Source organism: Ovis aries, chromosome 24, assembly GCF_016772045.2.
Source record: "Ovis aries strain OAR_USU_Benz2616 breed Rambouillet chromosome 24, ARS-UI_Ramb_v3.0, whole genome shotgun sequence".
In the NCBI taxonomy this organism is placed as follows: domain Eukaryota; kingdom Metazoa; phylum Chordata; class Mammalia; order Artiodactyla; family Bovidae; genus Ovis; species Ovis aries.
In genome coordinates this window covers 3,649,324-3,676,120 of record NC_056077.1, presented here as the reverse complement: position 1 = coordinate 3,676,120, position 26,797 = coordinate 3,649,324, and the positions used below count along the sequence as shown (strand labels likewise).

Below are 26,797 nucleotides of genomic sequence, written 5' to 3'. Positions count from 1 at the left end.
GGAAGCCTCCTCTGTGGAACTTGAATACAAACGCCTCTGCCCCCACCGCCCCTCCAACCCCCATCTTGTGAACCGTAGTCTCTGGGAGGCATGAGTGGGGAATCTGTATTTGAAGAGGTTATACTGGGGACTAGTTAGGAACCACTGCTTTATATATTTTTATGGAGGCCTGTACCACTTTGTAGGACTGTTACAGTTTTTTTTTAATATTTAATTGTTCATTGTTTTCTACTGATTCTTCTGATTTTCCTCCCAAAGTGGGATTTTTTTCCTTGTTTGTTATAAAAATAGTAGACATTTCTTGTAAAATATTCAAACAATGCATGAAGTTGATAAGGAAAAGCTGAATGACTTTACGGTACTATTTTAATAGCTTTCTTCTGTAGCCTGATATGTTCCATTTAACTTCACTGGCAGCGTGAGGGTCTGCGTTATTTCTGGGGTCTGTGTGTGTGTTGTGGCCGTGCTGGGTCTCCATTGCTGTGCGGGCTTTCTCTGGTTGCAGCAGGCAGCTGGGTCTCCGTTGCTGTGCGGGCTTTCTCTGGTTGCTGCAGGCAGGTGCTGCTCTCTGGTCGTGGCGTGTGGGCTTCTAAGTGCAGCGGCTTCCCTTGTTGCAGATCACGGGCTCTCGGGCAAGCGGGCTCAGTAGTTGTGGGGCATGGGCCTAGTTGCCCCAGATAACAGTGATTCTATCTCACAATGCTTGGTGGGTCAAGGATTTGGTTGGGGCTTGGCTCCAGGCCTTTGTATTCCCTGTGGCTTTGACTAGGCTGTCCTCAGGTCCCCCTTACTTTTCATGCCTGCATCTGATTTCATGAGGTCTGTAGCCATAATTTTTCTTAACTGGTCTGTCTTTTCTAGACATTTAGGGAAATTTCCAGTATTCGGTAATTTAATCAAATTGTCTGTCTTTGTACACAGATTTTAGCACAGTAGTCTGGCTACTTCCCTAAAAATAAATTGTAAGATGTAGAACCACTGGATCAAAAGGAATGGACATTTTTCATCTTTTTATCGTGGTCATATTGATAAGTGAAAGATGCTTCTTCGTTCTAATTTCATTTCTTTGATAATTCGTGAGATAGAAGTCATTTTAAAACAGCTCTATTGAGATACGATTGCTCTCCCATGCAGTTCCCTTCTTTAAAGCACACAGTTCAGTGGCATTTAGTGTTTTGTGCCGCCATCACCAACCATGTTCAAATTTAGGACATTTTCTTGTTTCAAAAAGAGAGTCTGTACCGTTAGCAAGTTCCTCCCATTTCCCTGAGATCTTCAGCCGGATGCAGCCACTGATCTCTTTTCTGCCCCTGTGGATCTTCCTGTTCTGGACATTTCATCGAAATGGAATTATACAGTATGTGGTTGGTTGTGACTGGTGTTTTCGCTTAGCACAATGTTTTTGAAGTTCATTCATGTTGTAGCATGTACTGTACTTCCTTTTTTGTGGTTGGGTTATATCCTTTTTTTGATATACCATGTTTTTCCAATTTCTACTGGATGCCCATTTAAGTTGGTTCCATTTTTTGGCTATTAGGAATCTTGCTGCTGCAAACATTAGTGGCCATGTGTTTGTGTGAACATATGTTTTCAGCTCTCTTGGGTGTATGCTTCAGAGAATTGCTGGTCCAGATGGTAACACCAGGTTTAACCTTTTGAGGAACTGCCAGAGTGGTGTCCCAAGTGGCTGCACCCGTTCACACACACTCCAGTAGAGTGAGAGAGAGAGCAGGTTCTTCTCCATCAGCACTTGTTACTGTCCGTTTTTAAACTGTAGCTATGAGGCAGGTGTAAAGCAGTACTTCACTGTGGTTCTGATGATAGTTAATGGTATCGAGTGCTTTTTCATGGGTTTCAAGTTTCAGTAAACATACCAGTTTTTTCATGCATTTCTCTGTATATCTTCTTTGGGAAAATGTCTCTTCGTATACTTTGTCCATTTAAAAAAATTAGGTTCCTTTTTTTTTTTTTAATCATTGAGTTTTAAGAGTACTTTGAGTGTTTTAGATATAAGCCCCTTATCACATCTGTGATTTGCAGATGTTTTTTCCCATTCTTTGGGTTGTCTTTCACTTTCCTGATGGTGTCTTTTGAAGCTTAACAGCTTTTAATTTTAATGCAGTCTAGTTTATTTTTTTCATTACCATGGTTTCTGCTTTTGGTTACATACCTAAGAATCTATGGCAAGATAGAGTCCTCCTTCATTTTTATCGTTTTCCAAAATATTCTTGGTTATTGCAAAAAATAAAGCTGCCTAAAATTATAAAGTACTTTTGGGGGAATTTGCAAATTTTGTTCTGTATGTTTAAATGGAGGTTCTTGTCTAAGCATTTTTCTTTTAATTCTCTTCTCCCGCCTGAACAGTGGGGACTGAGCTGGGAAGTTGGTAGAATCTTAAGGCTGCTTCTGACAGATTTTTGCAGAAGTTCATACAGCTCTTCCTTCTTGTTGAGTACCAGCCTCAGAGAGAAGGAAATTAAATTTGCCCCACGTTTGTAAGCACTTTGCAACCTGGACTAGCCTCATGCAAGCCGGTGGAGGTAATGGGGAAGGCTAACCCAGGAACACGAGACTTGTCTGCTTCATGTTGCTGGTGACTCAGCTTCATCCTCCAGTTTGTTTTTGAGATGTGTAAACAGTGTGTAGACTTACTAAATAGCTGCATGTAGATGGAGAATAGACCAAGACTTGAACGTGCTGTATTTCCACATGTTGAGGTTTCAACATACCATCAAATACAGTTCAAAATGTGTGATTGAGAACATCGCAGATGAGAAACAATGTGTTAATTTTTAATGACTTTAAAAGTCTTTTATAATTTAATCCTAAGATTGAGACTTTTTTTAACCAGGTTTTTATATGATACCTCTTACGTTTGTTTGTTTTGTGTGTAGTATTTCTGTATTTTAAGAAATACAGGAGGACGACTGCTTGATTCTTCTAGACATCAGTATTGTGAGAAAGTAAAGGCAGGGGAGGGTAGCAGGAGACGAAGAACCTTAAAGACAGTAACCAGGTGGAGGGTGTGGGCCTGAAATGGGTCCTGATCTGTGCACAACAACTCTAAAAGACTGTTTGGAGACAAGTTGAGAAACTTGTGTATGGACTACATGTTAGAAGATATTAAAGAATCCTTCATTTGGTTAGATGTGATAATGGTATCTTTTCCTTTCTACTTTTCCACATGTTTGAAATTGTTTTGTAAATGCAAAAGAGACCTAACCAGGTATCATCATACATTTCCCATATTCTTCTGTTCCTGTTGATTTTCGCGTGGACTTTGTAGTCCATGGAAATGAGCTGATCGATGCAGAATCATTTAACGTAGCTACTGGATGCTGCAGAGGGCATAGTCACAGGCTGTTTGTTTATTGGAGCCTTATTTTAAAGTGTCAGAAAAAAGAGGAGTGGCTACAGTGTATGCCCAGTCTTTGGAGTTTGGATAAATGAATGTACAGCCACATGTTCACTATACATCATGCTACAACTTGCTGGTACGGGGCAGAACCTAGAATAAATACCAGTTCAGTTCAGTTCAGTTCAGTTGCTCAGTTGTGTCCGACTGTTTGCGACCCCATGAATCGCAGCACGCCAGGCCTCCCTGTTCATCACGATCTCCTAGAGTTCACTCAGACTCATGCCCATCGAGTCCGTGATGCCATCCAGCCATCTCATCCTGGGTCGTCCCCTTCTCCTCCTGCCTCCAATCCCTCCCAGCATCAGAGTCTTTTCCAATGAGTCAACTCTTCGCATGAGGTGGCCAAAGTACTAGAGTTTCAGCTTTAGCATCATTCCTTCCAAAGAAATCCCAGGGCTGATCTCCTTCAGAATGGACTGGTTGGATCTCCTTGCAGTCCAAGGGACTCTCAAGAGTCTTCTCCAACACCACAGTTCAAGAGCATAAATTCTTCGGCGCTTAGCCTTCTTCACAGTCCAACTCTCACATCCGTACATGACCACAGGAAAAACCATAGCCTTGACTAGATGGATCTTAGTCAGCAAAGTAATGTCTCTGCTTTTGAATATGCTATCTAGGTTGGTCATAACTTTCCTTCCAAGGAGTAAGCATCTTTTAATTTCATGGCTGCAATCACCATCTGCAGTGATTTTGGAGCCCAGAAAAATAAAGTCTGACACTGTTTCCACTGTTTCCCCATCTATTTGCCATGAAGTGATGGGACCGGATGCCATGATCTTTGTTTTCTGAATGTTGAGCTTTAAGCCAACTTTTTCACTCTCCTCTTTCACTTTCATCAAGAGGCTTTTTAGTTCCTCTTCACTCTCTGCCATAAGGGTGGTGTCATCTGCATATCTGAGGTTATTGATATTTCTCCCAGCAATCTTGATTCTAGCTTGTGTTTCTTCCAGCCCAGCATTTCTCATGATGTACTCTGCATATGAGTTAAATAAGCAGGGTGACAATATACAGCCTTGACGTACTCCTTTTCCTATTTGGAACCAGTCTGTTGTTCCATGTCCAGTTCTAACTGTTGCTTCTTGACCTGCATACAGATTTCTCAAGAGGCAGGTCAAGTGGTCTGGTATTCCCATCCCTTTCAGAATTTTCCACAGTTTATTGTGATCCACACAGTCAAAGGCTTTGGCATAGTCAATAAAGCAGAAATAGATGTTTTTCTGGAACTCTCTTGCTTTTTCCATGATCCAGCAGATGTTAGCAATTTGATCTCTGGTTCCTCTACCTTTTCTAAAACCAGCTTGAACATCAGGGAGTTCACGGTTCACGTATTGCTGAAGCCTGGCTCGGAGAATTTTGAGCATTACTTTACTAGCATGTAAGATGAGTGCAGTTGTGCAGCAATTTGAGCATTCTTTGGCATTGCCTTTCTTTGGGATTGGAATGAAAACTGACCTTTTCCAGTCCTGTGGCCACTGCTGAGTTTTCCAAATTTATTGGCATATTGAGTGCAGCACTTTCACAGCATCATCTTTCAGGATTTGAAACAGCTCCACTGGAATTCCATCACCTCCACTAGCTTTGTTCGTAGTGATGCTTTCTAAGGCCCACTTGACTTCACTTTCCAAGATGTCTGGCTCTAGATTAGTGATCACAGCATCATGATTATCTGGGTCGTGAAGATGTTTTTTGTACAGTTCTTCCGTGTATTCTTGCCACCTCTTCTTAATATCTTCTGCTTCTGTTAGGTCCATACCATTTCTGTCCTTTATCGAGCCCATCTTTGCATGAAATGTTCCCTTGGTATCTCTAATTTTCTTGAAGAGATCTCTAGATCTTCTTTGCATTGATCACTGAAGAAGGCTTTCTTATCTCTTCTTGCTATTCTCTGGAACTCTGCATTCAGATGCTTATATCTTTCCTTTTCTCCTTTGCTTTTCACCTCTCTTCTTTTCACAGCTGTTTGAAATGCCTCCCCAGACAGCCATTTTGCTTTTTTGCATTTCTTTTCCATGGCGATGGTCTTCATCCCTGTCTCCTGTACAGTGTCATGAACCTCATTCCATAGTTCATCAGGCACTCTATCTATCAGATCTAGGCCCTTGAATCTATTTCTCACTTCCACTGTATAATCATAAGGGATTTGATTTAGGTCATACCTGAATGGTCTAGCGGTTTTCCCTAGTTTCTTCAGTTTAAGTCTGAATTTGGCAATAAGGAATTCATGATCTGAGCCACAGTCAGCTCCTGGTCTTGTTGACTGTATAGAGCTTCTCCATCTTTGGCTGCAAAGAATATAATCAATCTGATTTCGGTGTTGACCATCTGATGATGTCCATGTGTAGACTTTTCTCTTGTGTTGTTGGAAGAGTTTTCTCTTGTGTTGCTATGACCAGTGCATTTTCTTGGCAAAACTGTATTAGTCTTTGCCCTGCTTCATTCCGCATTCCAAGGCCAAATTTGCCTGTTACTCCAGGTGTTTCTTGACTTCCTATTTTTGCATTCCAGTCCCCTATAATGAAAAGGACATCTTTTTGGGTGTTAGTTCTGAAAGGTCTTGTAGGTCTTCATAAAACCGTTCAACTTCAGCTTCTTCAGCGTTACTGGTTGGGGCATAGACTTAAATAACTGTGATACTGAATGGTTTGCCTTGGAGACGAACAGAGATCATTCTGTCATTTTTGAGATTGCATCCAACTACTGCATTTCGGACTCTTTTGTTGACCATGACGGCTACTCCATTTCTTCTGAGGGATTCCTGCCCGCAGTAGTAGATATAATGGTCATCTGAGTTAAATTCGCCCATTCCAGTCCATTTTAGTTCGCTGATTTCTAGAATGTCGACGTTCACCCTTGCCATCTCTTGTTTGACCACTTCCAGTTTGCCTTGATACATGGACCTGACATTCCAGGTTCCTATGCAATATTGCTCTTTACAGCATCGGACCTTGCTTCTATCACCAGTCACATCCACAAGTGGGTATTGTTTTTGCTTTGGCTCCATCCCTTCATTCTTTCTGGAGTTATTTCTCCACTGATCTCCAGTAGCATATTGGGCACCTAATGACCTGGGGAGTTCCTCTTTTGGTATCCTATCATTTTGCGTTTTCATACTGTTCATAGGATTCTCAAGGCAAGAATACTGAAGTGGCTTGCCATTCCCTTCTCCAGAATAAATACCAAGCCAAATTTATATAAATAAGACTATTGGTCATGGTTCATACATACAAAAACGACTGGGAGGAGAAAAACCTGTCTGTACTTCCGCAGTAGACTCCTGGCTCTCAGGATTGCAGGTGTTAAGTATTTCCTTAGTTCTTTTGCTTTCCACATTTTTATAATCGCGGAAATAGACATAAGGGAAAGAGGCTGTTTTCCCTCAGGCGTTAAGTGCTTCTCCACTCAGTACACTCAGCCTCTTGGCTTGAATTTTGCTTTTGTTTTCGTTCCTGGTTAGGGTTCTAGGAGTCGTGCTCTTGAGTGAAGCCAGGTAGCTTTTCTACATAGTTATTTTATGAGTTCTCATCAAGGTAAAGCCAAAACACAAAACACTCTTTTTGCAATGAACTTTGGTTCATAAAGAAATATGTTTTTACTTGGTGTTTTCCTAGTTGCAAATGTATATCATTTTGATTCTTCATTTGAAAAATCAGCTGTATTGTGCTTCGTGGGAGGCACTAGGTGTTGTAAAATAAAGTCAGAGGTGTGACTTAATCAGAGCAATAGATCAGAAAATCCCTGAAATATGGATTATATTGTTGCATGTTAGGAACATTACATTTCTCTTATTTCAAAGTTTCTTTAGTAAATTTCTGAAAAATATTGGTAGTTGGTAAAAAGTAAGAAGTTCTACAGGCCCCCTTTCCCGTGTTTGCAGTTAAGAGGTATGGCTGATCTGGCCTACTATTTTGAAAGGATGAAAGTAACTAAGCTCTATTTCTATATCTTTAGCAGATCATCAAATACCTAGAAAAAATATTGTCTGATGTCTGAGTAGAAATTTTAATGGAATGCAAAGCATTAGTGATTGTACAGGGTGGTTGTAGTCAAGATAAATGCTGTCTTAATCTTTTAGAAGTAATGAATGCTGCAGGTATTGTCCTTCCGATCAGAAGACTAGAAATCTGCAGGGTGGCTTTGATTTCTCTGCTCCGTCAGATCTTCTCAGTGGGTTGGAATTGGTCAGGCCTTGGCGATCTTTTTATTAGGTTGAATCCTATGGAATTGCCAACGTTTGGTCATTTGGCTTAGAGAAACAATAGTTTCATATGGTTCAACCTAATATAACAGCTTTTCCTGCACTTGTATGTATTGTAGCGTGATAAATTGCCAGTGAATTAAAAGAACCTCACCAGCTGCATTCTCACTGTGGCCTAAACTATCACTCAGCTTTACCTTTAGTTTGAAAAAATAGTTAATGAACATGAATTGGAACTCTGAACGCTTATTAAAATGTTTGTGTTAATTTGTTTTATTTTAGTCTCAGATGCAAACATCAGTGGGAATTGTACCCACACAGGCAATTGCAACGGGCCCCACTGCAGATCCTGAAAAACGCAAACTGATACAGCAGCAGCTGGTCCTACTGCTTCACGCTCATAAATGTCAGAGGCGAGAACAAGCCAATGGAGAGGTCCGGGCCTGCTCACTCCCACACTGTCGAACCATGAAAAACGTCTTGAATCACATGACGCACTGTCAGGCTGGGAAGGCTTGTCAAGGTAAGTGCTGTTTGCTCAGGTCCTGGTGGCAGAGCCAAGGGTGGACTTGTCTGGTATTCTCTGGCACCTCTCCTGTTGATAAGGTTCCCACCTTCCATGTCCCCGTGTGCTGACCAGTCAAATGCCTCTAGACACTCACCTGCCCAGGAGAAAGGCGGTGTGGTTCTGCAACGTTCCGTGAACTTTCGCTGGCGGGGCTGTGCCCTGCGTTCGTTCTTTGCTGCATTCCTCTGTCACGGAAGACCGGTGTCCTCTCTTGAGCACTCCTTCGCCACACATGTCTAGATAAAGCTCTCTTTTTGACAGTGTAGTGCGCACACCTGCCTGTGCCCGCCTTTCCCCAAGCCTAGAGCATCTGTCTTGCAGTAGTTTTATGCACCCAGGCGCCAGGGCCGCTGCTTCGCCCCTCCACCCTTCTGTCTTGGCTCATCGGGCTCCCAGCCCGGTTGTCCTGGGGACCTATGTGTACTGCCCACCCATGCCACCTTCCTTCCTCTCCAGAGGGGAGAACCATGCACACACGTGTCCCCGCTCTGGTCTTCACACAGACACCCCAGTTCTCCTGAAGAAGCCCCCCTTCACTAACGGTTCTGCTTCCCTTTAATCTTTATCCTCTTTCTGTCTCTTCTCACTTGTGCTCCTAACCTTGGGGAGAGTCTCCCTGATCTCCCTACTTCCCCTTGTGACACTTGTGAGTCCCGGGTGTAACCCTGTCCTGATGGAGAAGCAGAGGAGGGTCGTGCTGGACCTTTAGGAAGAAGTGGAAGCGAAGATAGAGACAGAGGGACCGGCCGCAGCTGCCGTCTCCAGTGCTCTGAGAAGTGCTGGGCCCCCACAGGGTCTCCACAGACCTCTCATTTGCTTCGCTACGTTTCTTCAGCTCTAGTGTTTAGACGGTTTCATCCTTGAGCATTATTAAACATAATGTAAACTCTTTATTGTAAATAGCGACATTACAGAATTATTATTTGTTCTGCCTTTCATTCCACTTGTGTGGTATTTCAGGCCAAGTAGTTTTGTTTTGTTTTTCATTTGTGGGCTGAACCTTTTTCACCATCATTCATAACATTGCTTCTCTGGAAAGTTTTTGTTTGGAATTCTCAGTAGTCGACTTACAAACTACCTGGAAAGCAGCCTGTTTGTAAGTTGAGGACTGCCTGCACCGTGCTGCAGTTACACTTGTGATCATTTTTTATGGAAGCTGGCCTTATAATGTAGGTGTAATTGAAAGCGCGACGATTTGGATAGAAAAATAACATCTCGTTGTTTTTCTGGTCATAGTTGCCCATTGTGCATCTTCACGACAAATCATCTCTCATTGGAAGAACTGCACACGACATGACTGTCCTGTTTGCCTCCCTTTGAAAAATGCCAGTGACAAGCGAAACCAACAAAGTAAGTGAGCACTGGGGGTAGAGAAGCTTGGCGATAAAACACAGAGAACACAGAGGAATAGGCAGGAAGCAGGGCAGAAGCTAGTCGCCACACCACATAGTGGGAGCTGGGGCGCCAGGGCGGAAGCCGAGGGGGAAGCTCAGCGCAGCCAGCACTCGGGCGCCCCACCTGCGCAGGGTGCGGTCACTTTAGAGTCCCCGCCCCGCCCCCCCGGACTCGGCCACAGCAGAGCAGCGAGTGCAGAAGAGGGATGTCACCTGGATCAGAGAGGCGAGAGCTGACGGGATGGCTCTCTGAGCTTCTTGACAGATACTCAGGATTTGTCACTGTAATGACAGTGACTTTGGGGTGAGGGGTGGAATAGACTGGACACTTTCTGAAATCACCCTAAAGTAGTTTTGAGTACCCTTTGTTCTAGAAGAGTCAGTCAGGCTGTGTTGGTGTGAAATTCCACGTGCAGGTGTTGCGGAGGCGATGCGGTTCCCAGACCTAGCTGTGTAACTAACAGTTCATTCAGCACAGATGGAGGGCCTCTGCACCAGGACTACCACACCCTGATTGCTGCCCTCGCTTCGCCATCTTTCCATTGGTCTGCGTGCCCTTAGCGGGTGGTTAGGCAGTGCCTCCATAGGAGGCCTTGTGTGGCTCCCGGGGGTGCCCATGGGCATCGGAGCAGGGAAAGGATGAGCGTCTCTCCCTGATGTTAAGTCCCTTCTGGTCGTTTTCAAGGTCCAGCTGTGCTCTCAGGGTGTGTCTCTTGGTGTGTACAGGTAGGCCGTGCCCTTGGCTCTCGTGTGCTCGTGGGCTGGAGCTGCCCTCGGAACTCCAGCACCATCTGCGTCTTCACCGCCGCATCTGGGCCATCTCACCCCACCCGCCCTGCTTGTGGTTACCTGTCCATTGCTCTCGTTCTTCTTGGGCAGACCTGTTGCTGCCTCAGAACACGTGTGCTGCTTTTCTTTCTGCTTGTTTCCAAATGGCACTGGGAAAGGTGCTTGAGCCCGCTAGGCCCCACTCCCTCCCAAGCGCCCCCAGCACCCCACACACAGAGTTGTCCGTGGCCCAGGAAAGCGGGCCAGGGTCACGGGCGATCCTCCCTCCCTTACTCCCCAGTGGAAGCAGTCATACTAAGTTTCCTTTAAAAGTCACTTTCCTAAGTCAGTTAAATTATACTTTTATTAAGCAAAAAATGAATTAATACACAATTTTCTAGGACATTTCTTACATAAAGTGAGGATCTAGGAATCTGTGTCTTCTAGAAGCAGATATTTGAGACAGTTGTAGTGGACTACAGTCTGAGTTTCTTCCAAGTTAGTGTAAAATGTTTTATTTTTTACTAACACCTTGTGATGGTTACAGTTTCTTATGTTTTAGCATGTATTTCAGTTATAGTGCTTTAAGTGTCAAAATGTTTATTGTTGAGTTTGTGGTTGTACAGTATTCATTCCATGAATAATGAATTAGGATAGTGTTCTTAACCTTAAATTTGGGACTGTAATTTTCTGAGATCCTTTGGTTTTTAATATGTATTGCCATGACAGTTGTAAACTTTTGAGATTTCTCTTTTTAAGAAACACTTTGTGTGGTTTTTATTTAAAAAAAAAAAAGAAATGAGTGTGGGGTTTTTTTCTAGCATCTTTATAACTGCCTGCTTGTTGTAATGATTGATCCAGAGTGAGCCCTCAGAAGTGGTAAACCACAGTGTTTCTCCCAGTCATAACGTAAGGTGTTGTCAGGGTGATTTCACAATATAAAGTCATGGGGCGTGTATAGACGAACTCTGTGCAAGGTTGTAGCAAATTTTCATGAAAGAAATGAAAGTGGGGTATTTTAGTGTGTATTTTGTGTGTTTGTATATGTTTTTGTTTCTAATGCTCCTCGAGTTAGGTTTCTGCTCTGAGTGTATTCCTTTGGTTCCAGCACTATGGTTTTGCAAGGACAAGGAGTTTGATAGGATGAGTGAGAAAGTTGCAGCAGTGTCTTCTCTGTAAACGTTTGTTGCTGTTCCTCCTCTCTTGAAGCAAACTGTGCCCATCGTGTGTGAAATGGGCTGTAGCAACAGTGGGGAAGCATGGCTCTGCCCCTCCAGCAGCTGATGGACTCTGTCCAGTTGCCCCTTACACAGCTCAGGATGAGGGCTCCAGTCCTTCCGCACAGTCAGAGGGCCACAGCCCTCTGAGCACATTGGCAGCTTGGTTCCTCCACGTCCGCAGCTTCGAGCAATGTGGACAATGTGTGGCTGTTGTATTTACTGTTGGAAAATGTCTGTGTAAGCGGACCCATGCTGTTGAAACCTGTCTTGTTTAAGGGTCAGCTGTACGTTGAAAATGATGACAGTGTCATCAGTCTGGGACTTCTTGCTGGTCCAGCGGTGAGGACCCTGCACTTCCACTGTAAGGGGTACAGGTTTGATCCATGGTTCAAAGGGCACATGAGGTTCATGAGGCACGTGGTTCATGAGGGCACAGTAAGATCCCTCATGCTGCGGGGTGCAGCCAGAAATGAAAGATGAAGCGACAGTGGTGTCAGTCAGAGGAGTGAGGTAGAGTCAGTGGTGTCGCCAGTCCTGGGCGGGAGGGTCAGTGTGCGTAGGAGGTGGGGCTGGGCAAAGCCCAGCTTCAGTTAAGTGACAAGGGAAGAACTGTCTAGACAGCAAGGCTGACATGCCTGCAAGGGGACACCTCTGATTGCACTCAGAGATTCCTATGCAAGTGAGGTTTGTAAGTGGGTAGTCAGGACCCCCAGGGATCATCTGAGACCCACCTGTGTCCACCGAGGCTGTGCTGTCCAGGCAGGTTTTCCCACAGATGCTCGCCACGCCTGCTGCACACACCTTGCTTCTCTAACAACTCCCGTTGATGTCTCTACTGAGATAGCCTGCCCAGGCCACCTGTGGAGCCTACCCAGGGGCCACTGAAAGGAAACCCAGACTGCTGTGGCCTGTGTGGAGGAGATTACGTGTAATTTTTCCCACGAGTTATTGTCCAGAGATTCTGCAGTCACTGATCCTGCATTTCCAGCCCTTATAGAGATCGTCAGGTTTTATTGACTAATGAGGAAGTTGCAGGGTGTGTATCTAGCGTCAGTCTTGGCACCTGACTCCCAGACCTGTGCAAGGTGGCTGTGGTGGCACAGACCAGATTCCCTGTCTGAGTTCATGTTGCCTCCTCAGGGGGTTTTGCTGCTCCGCATATGGTCCTCAGCCCAACTGCAGGCGCACCCCCTTGTTGCTTGTTAGAAACGCAGAGACTTGGACCTTCCCCCAGGCTTATTGTGTTATTAGACTGCATCTTAACAAATTCCGCGTGTTTGCCGCTCTGGACGCCTCATAGGGCGGAGCATCAGTCCTGGAGCTCTTGAGATAGTGCGCGCCCTGCTCTGGGCAGCCACAGGTTTCCTAGCTCAGAGCAAAAGGACTGACAGAATGGGTGCTGCAGGATCAGCCCAGGGCCGCCCCAGCCTGCCCCACTGCCTGCGGCTGCCTGGGTCTCCGGGGGTGTCTCAGCCAGCCTCCCCAGACCCCTGGCTTGAATACCTCTGCTGGCTTGCCACTCACTACTTGGCCCTGCTCTGTGATCCAGCTTTGCTGCTGCTGCTGCTAAGTCACTTCAGTCGTGTCCGACTCTGTGCGACCCCATAGATGGCAGCCCACCAGGCTCCCCCATCCCTGGGATTCTCCAGGCAAGAACACTGGAGTGGGCTGCTAGTTGCTTCTCCAATGCATGAAAGTGAAGTCGCTTGGTTGTGTCCGACTCGTAGTGACCCCATGGGCTGCAGCCTACCACTCTCCTCCGTCCCTGAGATTTTCCAGACAGGAGTACTAGAGTGGGTTGCCATTGCCTTCTCCAGTGATCCAGCTTGAGGCCCCTCTGATTGTTTGAGTTGCCTGCCTTCACGGTGTTGAGTCCTGCTTAAAACATGCCCCCCAGATGCCTACTTGATGCTCCACAGGCACTCGCAGGCTAGGCACCTGCTTCACCTCCAGGCTTTCCAGAGACCACCAGTGTCTCTGTGACAGCCCGCAGCGGGGGTGGGGGGTGGGGGTGGTGAGGCCGCCGGTGGCTCAAGTACCAGACAGCCCCTGGTGATAGCCTTCACTGGAGGCGCTTTGTCCTCGCTCTTCCGGGCGGCGCCAGGTTGCCAGTTCTGAGCTGTTTGGCTTCTGAGGACACCTGCTGCAGGGTGCGCGTTCTTGCTTGGTGGTGGCTGTGATGGGGGCCTGGCCCTCGGCTCGGGTGTCCCTCTGCCCTGGTACACGGGCCTGGGACACCCTGTGCTGTGGGAGCAGCTCTGCAGAGACATCCACAGTCCTGAGCAGACTTGAGCTTGACTCTCTTGGTGGAAGTCCAGGTGATGACCAAGTAGTGGCTGCTTTGCCTGCCTCATGGTGTCCCCTACCAACCTGACAAAGTTTTGGAATTCACCATGTCCGTTTTTGTTGGCTTTCCAAATTGAGCGCAGTTTTATTGAGACTAGTTGGGGGCTGGAACTTGTGATGAGCCACGTGTTGCACAGCAGCAGTGGCTAGTGTGTGTGGAGCCTGCCCATGGGCCAGTCTCTGTGCCCACGGGGGCATGAGTCCTGGACAGAGACAGCTGTGAAACCCGGCCCTTTTCTGTCCTTAATAGCTGAGGCATAAGGGGAGTGGGAGCCCTCTGGAGAGTGCTGACTGATGCTCAGGGAGAGGGGCCACGCTGTACTGAGATGCAGTAAGACACTGTGGCGGGATATTATGAGGATTGATTGTGTGTGAAACATAGCCTTAAGCTCTAAGAAAGGAAACAAGGTGTAAAAATGGTAAAAAGAACAGGAAGTGTTGGTATCTAGAGGTAAATATTGGGAGTTCCCTGCGATCCAGTGCTTAGGACTTGGCACTTTCACTGCAAGGGCCTGGGACTAAGATCCCTTAAGCCACGCAGCACGGCCAAAATAAACAAAGAGGTAAGTATCAATAATGTGTAAAATTGATTCATGCAGCAGGCTGTATTCTCAATGACACCAGATACGTGGAGCGTTGCTGTCTTAGCACTCCTCACGTTTTTGCTCAGTGCTGCGGTGCTGGGAGGGCGCCTGCTCCGTGACTGCACCTTGAGGCGAGCGCCCTGGTGGGAGGAGAGTTCTGTGAGGCACACGCAGGTCCCGCTGCAGGGAACGTGCAGGGAAGAGGAGACGGTCTTGATCGTCTTGATCAGAGACTGCTGTCTCTGATATAGGACCCAGGGCTGCAGCCTTTCATTATTGGATAGGGATGTTGCTCTCCCAGCAGACCCTGAGCTCCATGAGCGCAGACTGCTCGCTTCTGTCCTGTTGTCTGTCTGTTGTGGAGTCTGTGCTTGGAAGTGAGGGAGGGAGCAGGTGCAGGAGTCGCAGGTGTCCAGAGAGGAGCAGAGGCCCGGAGGCCACGGGGCGAGCTTGGGGGTTCAGGGAAGGCCAGCTGCTGCCCGGACGCCTGCAGGGTGTTTATGGAAAGCAGAAGCATCTTGAGCTTGTAGGACTTAGAGTTTGTGGTGGCTTTCACCAGGTAACTCCCCTTCCAGCCATCTGCCCCGTAGGAAATGCCTGCGTTCCTTGTCCCTGAAGCATAGATGTTATCTCATAGCTGCATTTGGACTCAGATTGGGCCATGTCTGTTTTTCAGAGACCTTTTTATTTGTTTGTATTTTGTTTTCCTTGTCTCTAAATTAGTTAAAAATGTCAAGTACCAAATGCTTGTCTTCAGATAGATATGTTTTCTTTTAAAGTAAAAAAAAAAACCACAGTAATGTGTACTTTAAGACATAAATGCTTTTAACACACACAAAAATTACATTGACCAAGTCAGCAGCTTCCATGAGAGGAGGAAGTCCGTAAGTAGTCCATAAGTGGCCTTGAGCTTGGGAGTGGCCCTCCTCCTAGGATGGGGAATTTGGGGTAAAAGGATGGCATTTGGGGAAGTGTGGACATGAGTGGATTTTAGTAGAAAGAAATCATTGTTGAGGCACTGCTATTGCATCTTCACCCAAAACCCAAAGCCTTGTACACCTTGTTTCTTTAAATTCCTCTCTCTCCGCAGTTGATCAATATGCAAGTCAATATAGGCCTAGGTCTGTTCCTCCTTACCCCACAGAGTAATAGAAAAACAAGTCATCTTAGCACTGTCACTTGCCTTTCTCCACTGCACTTCCTTTAGATGAGTCAGCATGTCAGTTTCAGTAGTACAATGGCATGTGCTTAAAGTTTCGTGGAGTATTAACTATTAGAAAAAATACCTTTAAAAGTATTATACATGACTTATTTAAGAGCTACATACTTATCATAAAATGTACCTTGGAAATTGCTTTTCATTTATAATAATGAGGTGCTTGGTGTATATAATTGTGTCTAATGAGCATTAATGAGTTTGAGATCTGAATATTCTTCTTAGAAAAGTTAAATAGTATGGAATATGTAATTATCAAGGGCTTTTTTTTAAACACATTTTGGTTTCGTTAAGTTACTCGGATAAGTGTTTGAGTTGTTTATATTATAATTGTGCTGATGGTGATGTGAAGATATTATTATTACAGTAATGGTCTGAATTTTAAAGAAAAATTTTGTGATAGTGTTTTATGTCTCAAAGATCTTATGTTATAGTATCAGTTTTATAACCTGCTGTTTATGACATGGCTCTGAAGTTTGGGGAAGTTGGAAAGAAAGGAACTGTTAAAAATAAGAATCAGTGGTATGATGCAGAACTTCTGCCATATGTTGAATCGATTAGGACATTTGGACGATGGACAGACAGACGGACAGATGGGTATTTGGGTCTTCTCTGTTAACTTTGAAGCCCTTGGGAATGGAGCTCTTTATGTTGCTACAGATTTTCCTCAGTCAGCCACGGTATTTCTTGAACAGCTTCACATAGCAGAGAGCTTAGCATCGTGCCCTCCCACGTAGGAAACTCGGAGCAGAGAAAGGCGTGGTGTTGCCTGGTCACTGTACACCATGGGTTCAAGGAAATGCAGTTTTGTTTTTTGGAAGATTGTGTCAGAGATCGTAATTAAGTTACTGTTACTTGATACCTTTAGTAATTAAGATATTAATTAGGTTAATAAGTAACAGAACTGACCAACTAGGCGTCTCCTCCGCTCCTCCTCCTCTTCCTCCTCTGTGCCTGTGCACTGAGCAGTGAGGGACCCCGAGGAGCAGCAGCAGGAGGGGCTTCTTAGCTCGCCTCAGTGGAGGCTGATGACCCCCATGTTTTCCCATGTTTGCTGTTTCCCCAGAACAGACTTCTTATGAGCCTCTACATTTAATACACGCTGACCTTGACTGTGTGATCGCTGATTTTCTGGTCCGTTGTTTTCTAACATAGAAGCTTGAATTCTCTTCAGATTTTTGTTCTTCGGGTGCCGCTGTGCAGATGAAATTAATAGAATGGGCTCCTTCTGTCTGCACAGTTCCTTTCTTGGTAGCGGGGTTCCAGTGCTTCATGATATACATAGGTGGTCTTCTGATAAAATTTTACTTGTTTTTCAGTCGTTTTTAACTCACTTGTAGACTTTTCCCTTTTACTTATCTCTTGTGTTTGTCTGTTTGTTCTTATAGCCATCCTGGGGTCTCCAGCTAGTGGAATTCAAAACACCATTGGTTCTGTTGGCACCGGCCAACAGAATGCCACTTCTTTAAGTAACCCAAATCCGATAGACCCCAGCTCCATGCAACGAGCGTATGCTGCTCTTGGACTCCCCTACCTGAACCAGCCCCAGACGCAGCTGCAGCCTCAGGTTCCTGGCCAGCAACCAGCACAGCCTCAAACTCACCAGCAGATGAGGAGTCTCAACCCCCTGGGTAGGTGAAAGGACTCTCGAGAACTTCCTTGTGCAAATGCAGTGTCGGGAATGACGAGCCTTCTGGAGCCCAGGGCTGTTTTCAGCTACTGTTTTACTTTAAATTCAAATTTTAAATTTAAATATATATATATGTAATAAAATTCAAATATATATATTATGGTGAATGGTGTCTTTTAAATGATTAAAATAAAAAAATTCCAGGAAAAGGCTAAAGAGTCAGGTACACTGAAGATGTTACAGGCTTGTAAGATGAATCACATTTGCAAATGAACCAACATTTTTGTCACTTGTGTCTGGATAGTTTTCATAAAGGGCATTTCACATGGCTCAGAATGCAAAATCTCACAGGTTGGAATTAGGGCAGTACCACTTGCCTTGACTCTGCAGCTCCTAGCATTTCTTGGTTGTGGACTACGTGTGACTAGAGCCGACCAGTCTGAATCCGGCCAAGCTAACAGGGATCTCAGAACAGGGTTGTTGTGGTGGTTTGGTTCTTTTCCTAATAAAGTATTTTCACTTTAAAGATACTTCATCTGTTGCGTGTTGGGAAATAGTTGCCCTAATGCATCTCTGACTCCTGCTGGCTAGAAGACTGGGTTGGAGTCTTGAAATGTCCCTTCCAGTCTGACACCACTTCTGTTGGTGGTATAATCTGGAACAAGACTATTAACCTGCATCCCACCTTTCTCTTACTTTAGAACGAATACTGTAGACAAATTGACCTTTTGTCTTCTTCACGTGAAGTTAATTTCTATGATTTTTATCTTCTGATATGCAAAACAAAAAGATGAAGAAGTGTATGTGATGGGAATGAAGCCAGAATCAAAACCGAAGCTGCAGATGGATCATTTCTGATTTTTTTCCATAGCCGCCAAGCATTCATGCTGCCAGCCAGCCTCCGTAGAAATGCTCTTCTTTGGTTTTCAAGTGCGATGGGAAGCAATTGAATTTATACAATTTGACCACCATTATTGAAAATATAACTCCCAGAGTTCCTGCCATAGCATTTATTATTATGAGTCATAAGAATAATTTTCATAAGAATCATTTCTTTATATGTGACTTATCTGTTATTAGGACTTTGAGGTGTATAATTTAGGAGCTCGTTGATTCCTTTTCTTTTTGTCTTTCAGGAAATAACCCAATGAACATTCCAGCAGGAGGAATAACAACAGATCAGCAGCCACCAAACTTGATTTCAGAATCAGCTCTTCCAACTTCCCTTGGGGCTACAAAGTAAGACCCTTGTTTCATTTGGCTCCTGTCTGAGTGACAGTCACATGTTAAAGTGGGCTGGGAACCACATAGAACTCTTGGTTCTTTCTAAAGTGTAGGGCTGTTTCCCTCCCTCCCTTCTCTCTCCCTCTCCCCTCCCTCCCTCCCTCCCTCTTTCTTTCTTTCTAACAGATAACAGAGTTTAAAGTCACATATGGTTGAAGACCCTTAGTTGGATGAATGTCATGTGAGTCACTTTTCCAGTTGGATGACCTGTTCTTCCTCTCCCCTCAGCCCCCTGATGAATGATGGCTCAAACTCTGGGAACATTGGCACCCTTAGCACTATACCTGCAGCAGCACCTCCTTCCAGCACTGGCGTTCGGAAAAGCTGGCATGAACACGTCACTCAGGACCTGCGGAGCCATCTAGTGCATAAACTGTACGTGGCCCTCTCGCCTGTTACTCACATGTGATGGAAGCACTTTGTGACTGATGGCAGTGTGATAGTTTTGCAGTTTCCTGGGTATCTGATTTAACTCCCAGGTGTTCTTTTGTGTCCCAGGTGATCATACCCTTGCAACTGAAGGGGATCACGTGCTTGTTTAGGGAGGCTGGAGGATCCCAGATTCTGAGTGCCCAGTGGATCCTGGAAAGGAATATGAACTTTGACCCATGTCACAGGGGCAGGCCTATTTTCTAAACTCTCAGTGCATGGGGAGCTGGAACTCACTCAGAAGCTTGTCTTATTTTATGGCTCAAGGCTATAGTTGTGGGGAGCCCTGAGAATTGCAGGAATTTGGGCCTAGTAAATACGGATGGCTTCACAATACCATCATACAATTAACATGGGAAATTAATAGTTGATTTCTCCAGCAATTTAAGTTAAATGAAGGGTGACATTAATCAACTCGATTCCGATGGAGTTTTCTTTTTTTTCTCCTTCATTATTTTAATCAAAATTTTTTGTACTTAGTAGTTTAAAGATTAGGAATTCAAAATCATATTATTCTTGAGTTGGTCAAGCACTTATTGTTAATAGCAAAATATTGTTGTGTTTGATTTGTGGATAAATTGGCAGATCAGCATTGTCTCCAGAGAGTGACTGCGCATGAACTAGGCAAGAGATTGGGGGTCTCTCAGCAATGTACTGTGCCCAGAGGTAGACCGCGGTTTCTTCTCTTCCCGGGTCACGTCTGAAATGGCAGGATGTTGACATTGTACTAAAAGTAGGTTGAGAGTACGCGCTGTCCTTTCAGTGTCCAAGCCATCTTCCCGACACCTGACCCTGCAGCCCTGAAGGATCGCCGCATGGAGAACCTGGTGGCCTACGCTAAGAAAGTAGAAGGGGACATGTACGAGTCTGCCAACAGCAGGGTGGGTCAGCGTTCGCGTTCCAGCCGCATGGCCCCCGGGTGACCTGTGACTGCAGGTCTGGACGTGGGGAGGAGGGGGGCTTCCATCAGCCTGCTGGTCTCCTCGCCTGAGGACACTGACCAGGGAGATGTCCCAGCTAAGACTTGAGGTCCTCCCTGCATACCTCTCTTGGTTTGTAACTGCAAAATCTTAAAGTGTCCCCACTACAGGGGTAAATGAAGTTTTTCTAATTTGTGGGTATACTTTATAGTGGAGTGTTGTTATACTATGTTGTCACCTGTGTCAGTGAGTATGCAAGAAGAGGTTCAGCTGTGGAATGAACTGTCATGAGGACTTAGTACCCCCTGACTGTTAAGTCACATAGCATCCCTGGGCTTTGGTTTATGAGTTAGAAGTGCTGAATACTTTACCCAGTGTAAATAATTTTAATTTAAAAGTTCATTAGTTTGTTAGACCCTACAAAACCAGATCAGTTGTTTGTTTGCAAATAACTAGTATTGAATGTTGCTGCTTTTTAGGATGAATACTATCACTTACTAGCAGAGAAAATCTACAAGATTCAAAAAGAGCTAGAAGAAAAGCGGAGATCACGTTTACACAAACAAGGCATCTTGGGTAACCAGCCAGCCTTACCAGCCCCCGGGACACAGCCGCCTGGAATACCCCAGGCGCAGCCTGTGAGACCTCCGAGTAAGACTGCATGTCCCGCCCCGGTCTGTCCCCTCTGTGTCTTTCCGCGTTTGGTGTGCGTTTCTCAGCACACAGAGTTACATTCCCAGGAAACCTGTTGCTTTGAAAGCATGTGGTAGTGGCTGTGTGCTGTGGTGGCCTATGTTTAGACGTTGAGTCTCACAGAAAGGCCCTTTAAAGGGTGTGCTGGCATCAGAGTGCACAGCACTTTTGGATCTGCTCTTCTCTTTAAATCTAAAGGATTATTTTAAGTAACCTCCTTTTTTTTTCTGCCATTGTAGATGGGCCCATGCCTCTTCCAGTGAATCGTATGCAGGTTTCTCAAGGTATTTAACTGTTGTTGTAAATCATATTTTAGCTTAACATTCTGCCACACAAAGTTTATTGGTTTGTCCTCTTCCCTGTGTATTTCTTTCTCTCCATTTTTCCTTCAGTTTTTCTTTTCTAATTGCTTCCCCCACCCCCCTACCCCAGTGATGAGCATGGTGCATGTCCACAGGTAGTATGAACATCTGTTGCATTTGGAAGTTTGGAAATCACAGCAAAGCTCTCCAAGGAGATCAGAAGTAGGCGTTCACTTTTTTTTTTTTTTTTTTTTTGATGGACAAGAGGAAACATTTCTCTTGGAAGAGTCTCAAAAAAAAAAAAAAGCATTGTAGGAGGGGGAAAGAAGCATTTCTGAGCATTTGTAAGTAGGGTGTCAGGCCTATCCTAAAGCCCGAGCACCCTGATTAGGGGGGTGGGAGGGACGGGTGAGGCTGCTCTGGGCTACTGAGCACAGGCGCCATGCCTACCAGGCTCGCCGAGGAGGGCCTGTGCTCCTGGCAACTAGTCTGAGCAGCTTCCAGAGGTTCTTTCTCAAGTTGAGAGTCTTTGGTCGTGGTTGAAGCAGTCATTTGAGTTTGGGGGTGAGGGTCATTTCAGAGTTTTTACAGCTCTTGGCAGGTTGAGACCTGAACAGTAGGATGTTTCTGCTGATTGTGAAATGAGATGGTGACATTATCCAGCAGATTCCAAAGCAGGGCCTTGCTGCTGTGTGTGGAGTAGTTCAGGGAGAGAGTGGTCATTCTAACAGCTGTGGTGATCGTCCTTCACACCACACCAGACCTGGTGGAGCTGCTGATGATACTGCGGAGGAAAGTTTTCAGGGACTTGTTCAGATGAACCAGATGTGAAGAGTGAAAGAAATCAAGAAGGCAGAGAAATTGAGCCTTCGGAGGGGCAGGGTGCTGTATCAGGGACAGGGTGGACGAGTCTGCTGCTCTGGGGTCTGAGAAGGGGGCTGTTGAGCAGAGTGTGGACGGAGGAGCCTTTGAAGGAAGCGCTTGCATGCCCCTGTCAGCGGCACGTCCAGGTCTGTGGAGAGGAACTTGTTACGGTGCCGCTTCTTCGTGCATCTTTTTCGCTTGCTCAGTAAAATCTCCTCTTGTCAATAAAACCCTCCAGAAGAGCAGGGCCCTTTGTTCTGTGGGCTTCCTGGAAAGTCCTAGTTACTCAGGGGGACATTTCTCACTGGTGCTGAGGGGACCGGTGCTCTGTGATGCCCTCTCCTGCTCCACAGTTAAGGCTGTGCCTCAGGATTCTGTTCACGGCCACAGGACTGGGCTAAGTCCTGAGACTTACTGAAGCAGCATTTACATTGAGCTCAGAGTTCACAGAGGATTGTGGGAAATTACAGGCAGAGAGGCTCCGTGGCCCAGAGTCGGGTAGCGGCTGGGGAGGGTTGCAGTTCACGGTGTGGCACCCCTGGGAAGGCCGAGGCAGCCATGAAAGTGAGACCTTTCCAGTCGGCAGAGAGGAGGCTGAAGCTGAGAACCGCCAGCCCTTGGGCACTTTCTAAATGCTTAATGTCCTTGCAAAATTAAAGCCAAGTTTTGAGTCTTATCCCAGATTCTAACAATAAATGTAAGCCCAGCCAAAGAGCTGGAGGGCCTGGGGTGATGGGAGCGGGCTTCCTGCCGGGAGTCAGGTGGTCCAGAAGGCTCTGAGGGGTTGGCTCAGAGGGTGCCCTGGCCTCAGCAGGCCTCCTCCATGCGTGGTGGGTGCTCCTTCCCACCGCCCCACCCACCCATCTGCCCCGTCACTCGGACCCTGGGATGCTCTGGCGCCGAGTGCTGCCTTGGCTTCAGCTGCTCGCAGCTTCCCTGACGCGCCACCTTCCTCTCCTCACGCTGCCCTGCCTGCTCCCCACCCACCGCCTCCCCACCCCATGGTGGTGCCGTTGTTCCTGGATCTGAGCAGTCTGTTGCTCAGCCATCTTTTCTGATTGACTGGTCTCCTTTCAGTTGTGTATGTAGTGTGTGTGTTCCATCTTATTTGGCTTCAAGTTTCTCTAGCAAATCGTCATTCTGTTTTCCTGTGGGTGCTTTTCCTAATGAACTGTTGTGGGTACGTTTACAGGGATGAATTCATTTAACCCAATATCCTTGGGGAACGTACAGTTGCCACAAGCGCCCATGGGACCGCGTGCGGCATCCCCCATGAACCACTCTGTCCCGATGAACAGCATGGGCTCTGTTCCAGGGGTAAGTGCTTGTCCTCCGCTCAGCTGTGCTGAGACGGGCTTGCTGCAACAGGACAGTTCTCCCGCGGGAGCTTGGAGGTTGGGAATCCTGTGGCGCTTGTTCCTTTGGATAGTGTTGTGCTTTGGCAACTCCATCTCGCCCTCTGGTCCTTATTACTACAAGCATTATTTGACCGTCACTTATTTTTACTGAAATGAGAGATTCCTTGGCACCTGTGACTTTGTGAGAAGATGGGAGTTCTGGGGATGTGTGACAGAATGAGAGGAAAGGTGTCAGCATCCGCTGGCTCTCAGAGCGTCCTCTCCTGAGGCTGCTTTCTAAACTAGTCCGAGAACTCCTAAAAGGCGTATGTGAACTTTATACTATGGCATGCTGTTGATTTCTGTTCAGAGGACTGTGTGGAGCTGGCTCATTAGAGACCTGCGTGGAAAAGTGTGCAGAATGCCTGGGAGCAGGGAGGTCTTAGTGCATGGGGGGGGTCCCCTCCTGTGACGGGGGGAGTTGCAGATTCCCCTCTCTTTCGATTCACCCTGGAGACACGGGCCCTGCAGCCCTCTAAACGCAGTGGCTCACGCTGTCTTGTAGATGGCCATTTCTCCGTCCCGAATGCCTCAGCCTCCGAACATGATGGGCGCGCACGCCAACAGCATGATGGCCCAGGCGCCTGCGCAGAGCCAGTTCCTCCCGCAGAGCCAGTTCCCGTCGTCCAGCGGGGCGCTGAGTGTGAGCAGCGTGGGCATGGGGCAGCCAGCGGCGCAGGCTGGCGTTCCACAGGTACTGTCCATCGTTGTAGTTGTCATTTTCTTAATTTTTGTTTGTATGTTTTAAATTCTAAGCTTCACATGTGATCCTGAGAGACGCTGGTTTTTGAAGAGGGAGGGAGGAAAAATCCCTTGAGTTCACGCTTAATGGTTCAGCACCTGTTGGTCTAAACTGCCCAGGCGAAGTCCAGCTAACTGGGCCATTTGAGTAGTTCCCTTCTTATTGAGTGTGTTTTCACTCATTCAGTATAACGCTGGCGGGGACTGTTTTCCACTCACCTTACTGCCTTTCCCCGACTTCTATTAACTGGTAGAGTGCATCAGATTGCTGCTGTGTACAAATGTACACATATTTAAAACAGACCAACTGTTCTCCTGAGAGGTCAGATTCATTATTTAACTTAACATGAATAACATTGAATAAGAGGCAGTGACTACACTAGATTCACTAAATAAATACTTATTAGTTAATTGTTTTTTAAAATTTTATTTGTTATTATTTATGTTTGGCTTGCTGAGTCTTCCTTGCTGCGTGTGGGCTTTCTCTAGTTGCAGTGAGCGGAAGTTACTGTTGGCGCAGTGCCCAGGCTTCTCACCGGGGCAGCTTCTCTTGTGGAGCCTGGCCTCTAGGCTTGAGGGTTTCAGTAGTTGTGGCGCGCAGGCCTAGTTGCCCCACGACATGTGGAATCTTCCCCGACCAGGGATAGAACCTGTGCCCTCTGCACTGGCAGTTGGATTCTTAACCACTGGGCCACCAGGGAAGCCTGATGCCTATTAATTAATTCTTAATCTGCATAAATTTTATTTCTCTAGCAAAGAGGTCGACAGGTTCGTCCTGTAGATATTTTCAGCTTGGTGGGCCGTGGGGGAACTGCTCTGCTCCACTGTTGTGACACAGGCAGTCATAGACATGTGCATTCACATGTGAGTGAATGGACAGGCTGCTGGCCAATAAAGCTTTATTGACAGAGACCAGCAGCTAGCTGGGTTTGGCCCTGGGCCCTGTGTGGTTGGCAGATCCCTGCTCTAGATTCAGAGTAGCTTTTTAGTTGGCCCACAGGTAATTCTGAAGCATGTCCCTAGTTGAGAACTACCATATTTAAACATTTCAGTGTTTGAGTAACTCATTTTTTTTATAAAAGACAAATACCTTTTCCAGTGGTCTTAGCTGTTGGTGGATATTATGGAACATGAGCTAGTAACTGGAGTGTATGTGTGTTTGTTTAAGCCAGAGATTTCTACACTTACGTAAATCAAAGTCTGATTACTACAAAAGCAGGTTACTATAAGTGTGCAGGTCAATGACATGTTACAAGCGGAACGTTCCCATGTAGTCAGCAGACCTCATCCGGAAACCGTGTCAGGTTCTCATATATTTAATTCTTTATGTCTGCTGCCACATTGTCAGACGGAGGGGAGAACAGTTTTAACTCTCTCTTTTCCTTCTGCCTGTCAGGGGCAGGTGCCGGGGGCTGCTCTTCCCAACCCCCTGAACATGCTTGGGCCCCAGGCCAGCCAGCTGCCTTGCCCACCAGTGACACAGCCGCCACTGCATCAGACCCCGCCTCCCGCCTCCACAGCCGCTGGCATGCCGTCTTTGCAGCACCCAGCAGCTCCCGGGGTGACACCCCCCCAGCCGGCGGCGCCTACCCAGCCATCAACTCCCGCGTCGTCTTCCGGGCAGACTCCCACCCCGACTCCCGGCTCCGTGCCCAGCGCCAGCCAGACGCAGAGTACTCCTACGGTCCAGGCAGCTGCCCAGGCCCAGGTGACCCCACAGCCTCAGACCCCAGTGCAGCCTCCGTCGGTGGCCACCCCACAGTCATCGCAGCAGCAGCCGACACCCGTGCACACGCAGCCCCCTGGCACCCCGGTGAGCCCCTCGGCCTGCGGCCGTCTGCCCACAGAGTTGCAGATGAGAACTTGCCCCTGAACAATTGGTCGTGAAGCACCACAGGTCTTGGTGCAGCTGCACAGCGTGTGTGTCCGCAACCTGATGGAGCTGTAACAGGCTGTATGTTCATTCCAGAATGGGCTCTGGAGGCCAAGTTTGGCAGGACATGACTTGTGATTATCTTCCCAGTTAAACCAGCTTATAGAAATCAGCAACTGAAAGAGCTCGTACATGGGTCCTCTGTAGAATATTTGAACTATCCACAGCAACGTCACCTGTCACAGGTGGTGATCCCTGAGATTTAGTTGTCTTGAGGGTTTGGTAAACAAGTCAGGTTTTTAATTGTACGTACTTTGACCTTATCCGTCAGCCTTGTTTTCCAGCTGGAAGCTCTTTCTTTTTCATGACAAAATGGCACAGCCAGGTTAGCACTTCTGTGGCTCAGATCTCCCCACTCCTCCGGGGAGGTGGCAGTGGCAGGGTCACAGCACATCCTGTGTCCCAGTCCTGTGCTCTGCTGTGGCAGCCGGCCGGGCCCCCCCACGTGGGGCCATCCCCACCCACCCCAGGGGCCTGAGGCTACTGTTCCTCACCGAGCCATGGTATCTGTTTTCTTACCAGCCTAACTTAAAAACTTCCTTCCCCCTGAAATGCATTAACTTTATTTGTGGGGACTGAGGATATTTATTTATAAAATGTCAAAATTAATCCCAAGATGAGTCCCAAGATGACACTTTTTATTTTTCCATAGGGAGTGTTCTTCTTGTTTCTTATTTTATATTATCTCTGAATAAGATCCCTTTATAATGTTATGTTTTGTTTGTTTACTTAAAACTCTTATCAGGTAAATCTTTGAAAACTTGAGAGTTTTTTTTGGAGATTTCATCTCTTAATATTTGTTTACTCCTCTACCACTGTTCCTGCAGTTAACAGGCTAGTTATACACTCTTGTTCCAAGTGAAGTGAAGTCGCTCAGTCATGTCCGACTCTTTGC

The 26,797-nt window shown here is 46.4% G+C and overlaps 1 protein-coding gene across 1 annotated transcript in view; it reads left to right on the top strand.

Annotated features, from left to right (window-relative positions):
• The window catches only part of CREBBP (CREB binding protein), a 120,846-nt gene that overhangs the window by 63,964 nt on the left and 30,085 nt on the right, over positions 1 to 26,797 (top strand). The window contains exons 4-14 of the mRNA XM_027961580.3: positions 7,896 to 8,136; positions 9,418 to 9,531; positions 17,098 to 17,340; positions 18,476 to 18,578; positions 18,852 to 18,998; positions 19,816 to 19,933; positions 20,452 to 20,623; positions 20,905 to 20,949; positions 23,024 to 23,148; positions 23,734 to 23,922; positions 25,366 to 25,782. Coding sequence (XP_027817381.1) covers positions 7,896 to 8,136; positions 9,418 to 9,531; positions 17,098 to 17,340; positions 18,476 to 18,578; positions 18,852 to 18,998; positions 19,816 to 19,933; positions 20,452 to 20,623; positions 20,905 to 20,949; positions 23,024 to 23,148; positions 23,734 to 23,922; positions 25,366 to 25,782 — 1,914 coding nt within the window. The remainder of the gene's footprint in view (positions 1 to 7,895; positions 8,137 to 9,417; positions 9,532 to 17,097; positions 17,341 to 18,475; positions 18,579 to 18,851; positions 18,999 to 19,815; positions 19,934 to 20,451; positions 20,624 to 20,904; positions 20,950 to 23,023; positions 23,149 to 23,733; positions 23,923 to 25,365; positions 25,783 to 26,797) is intronic.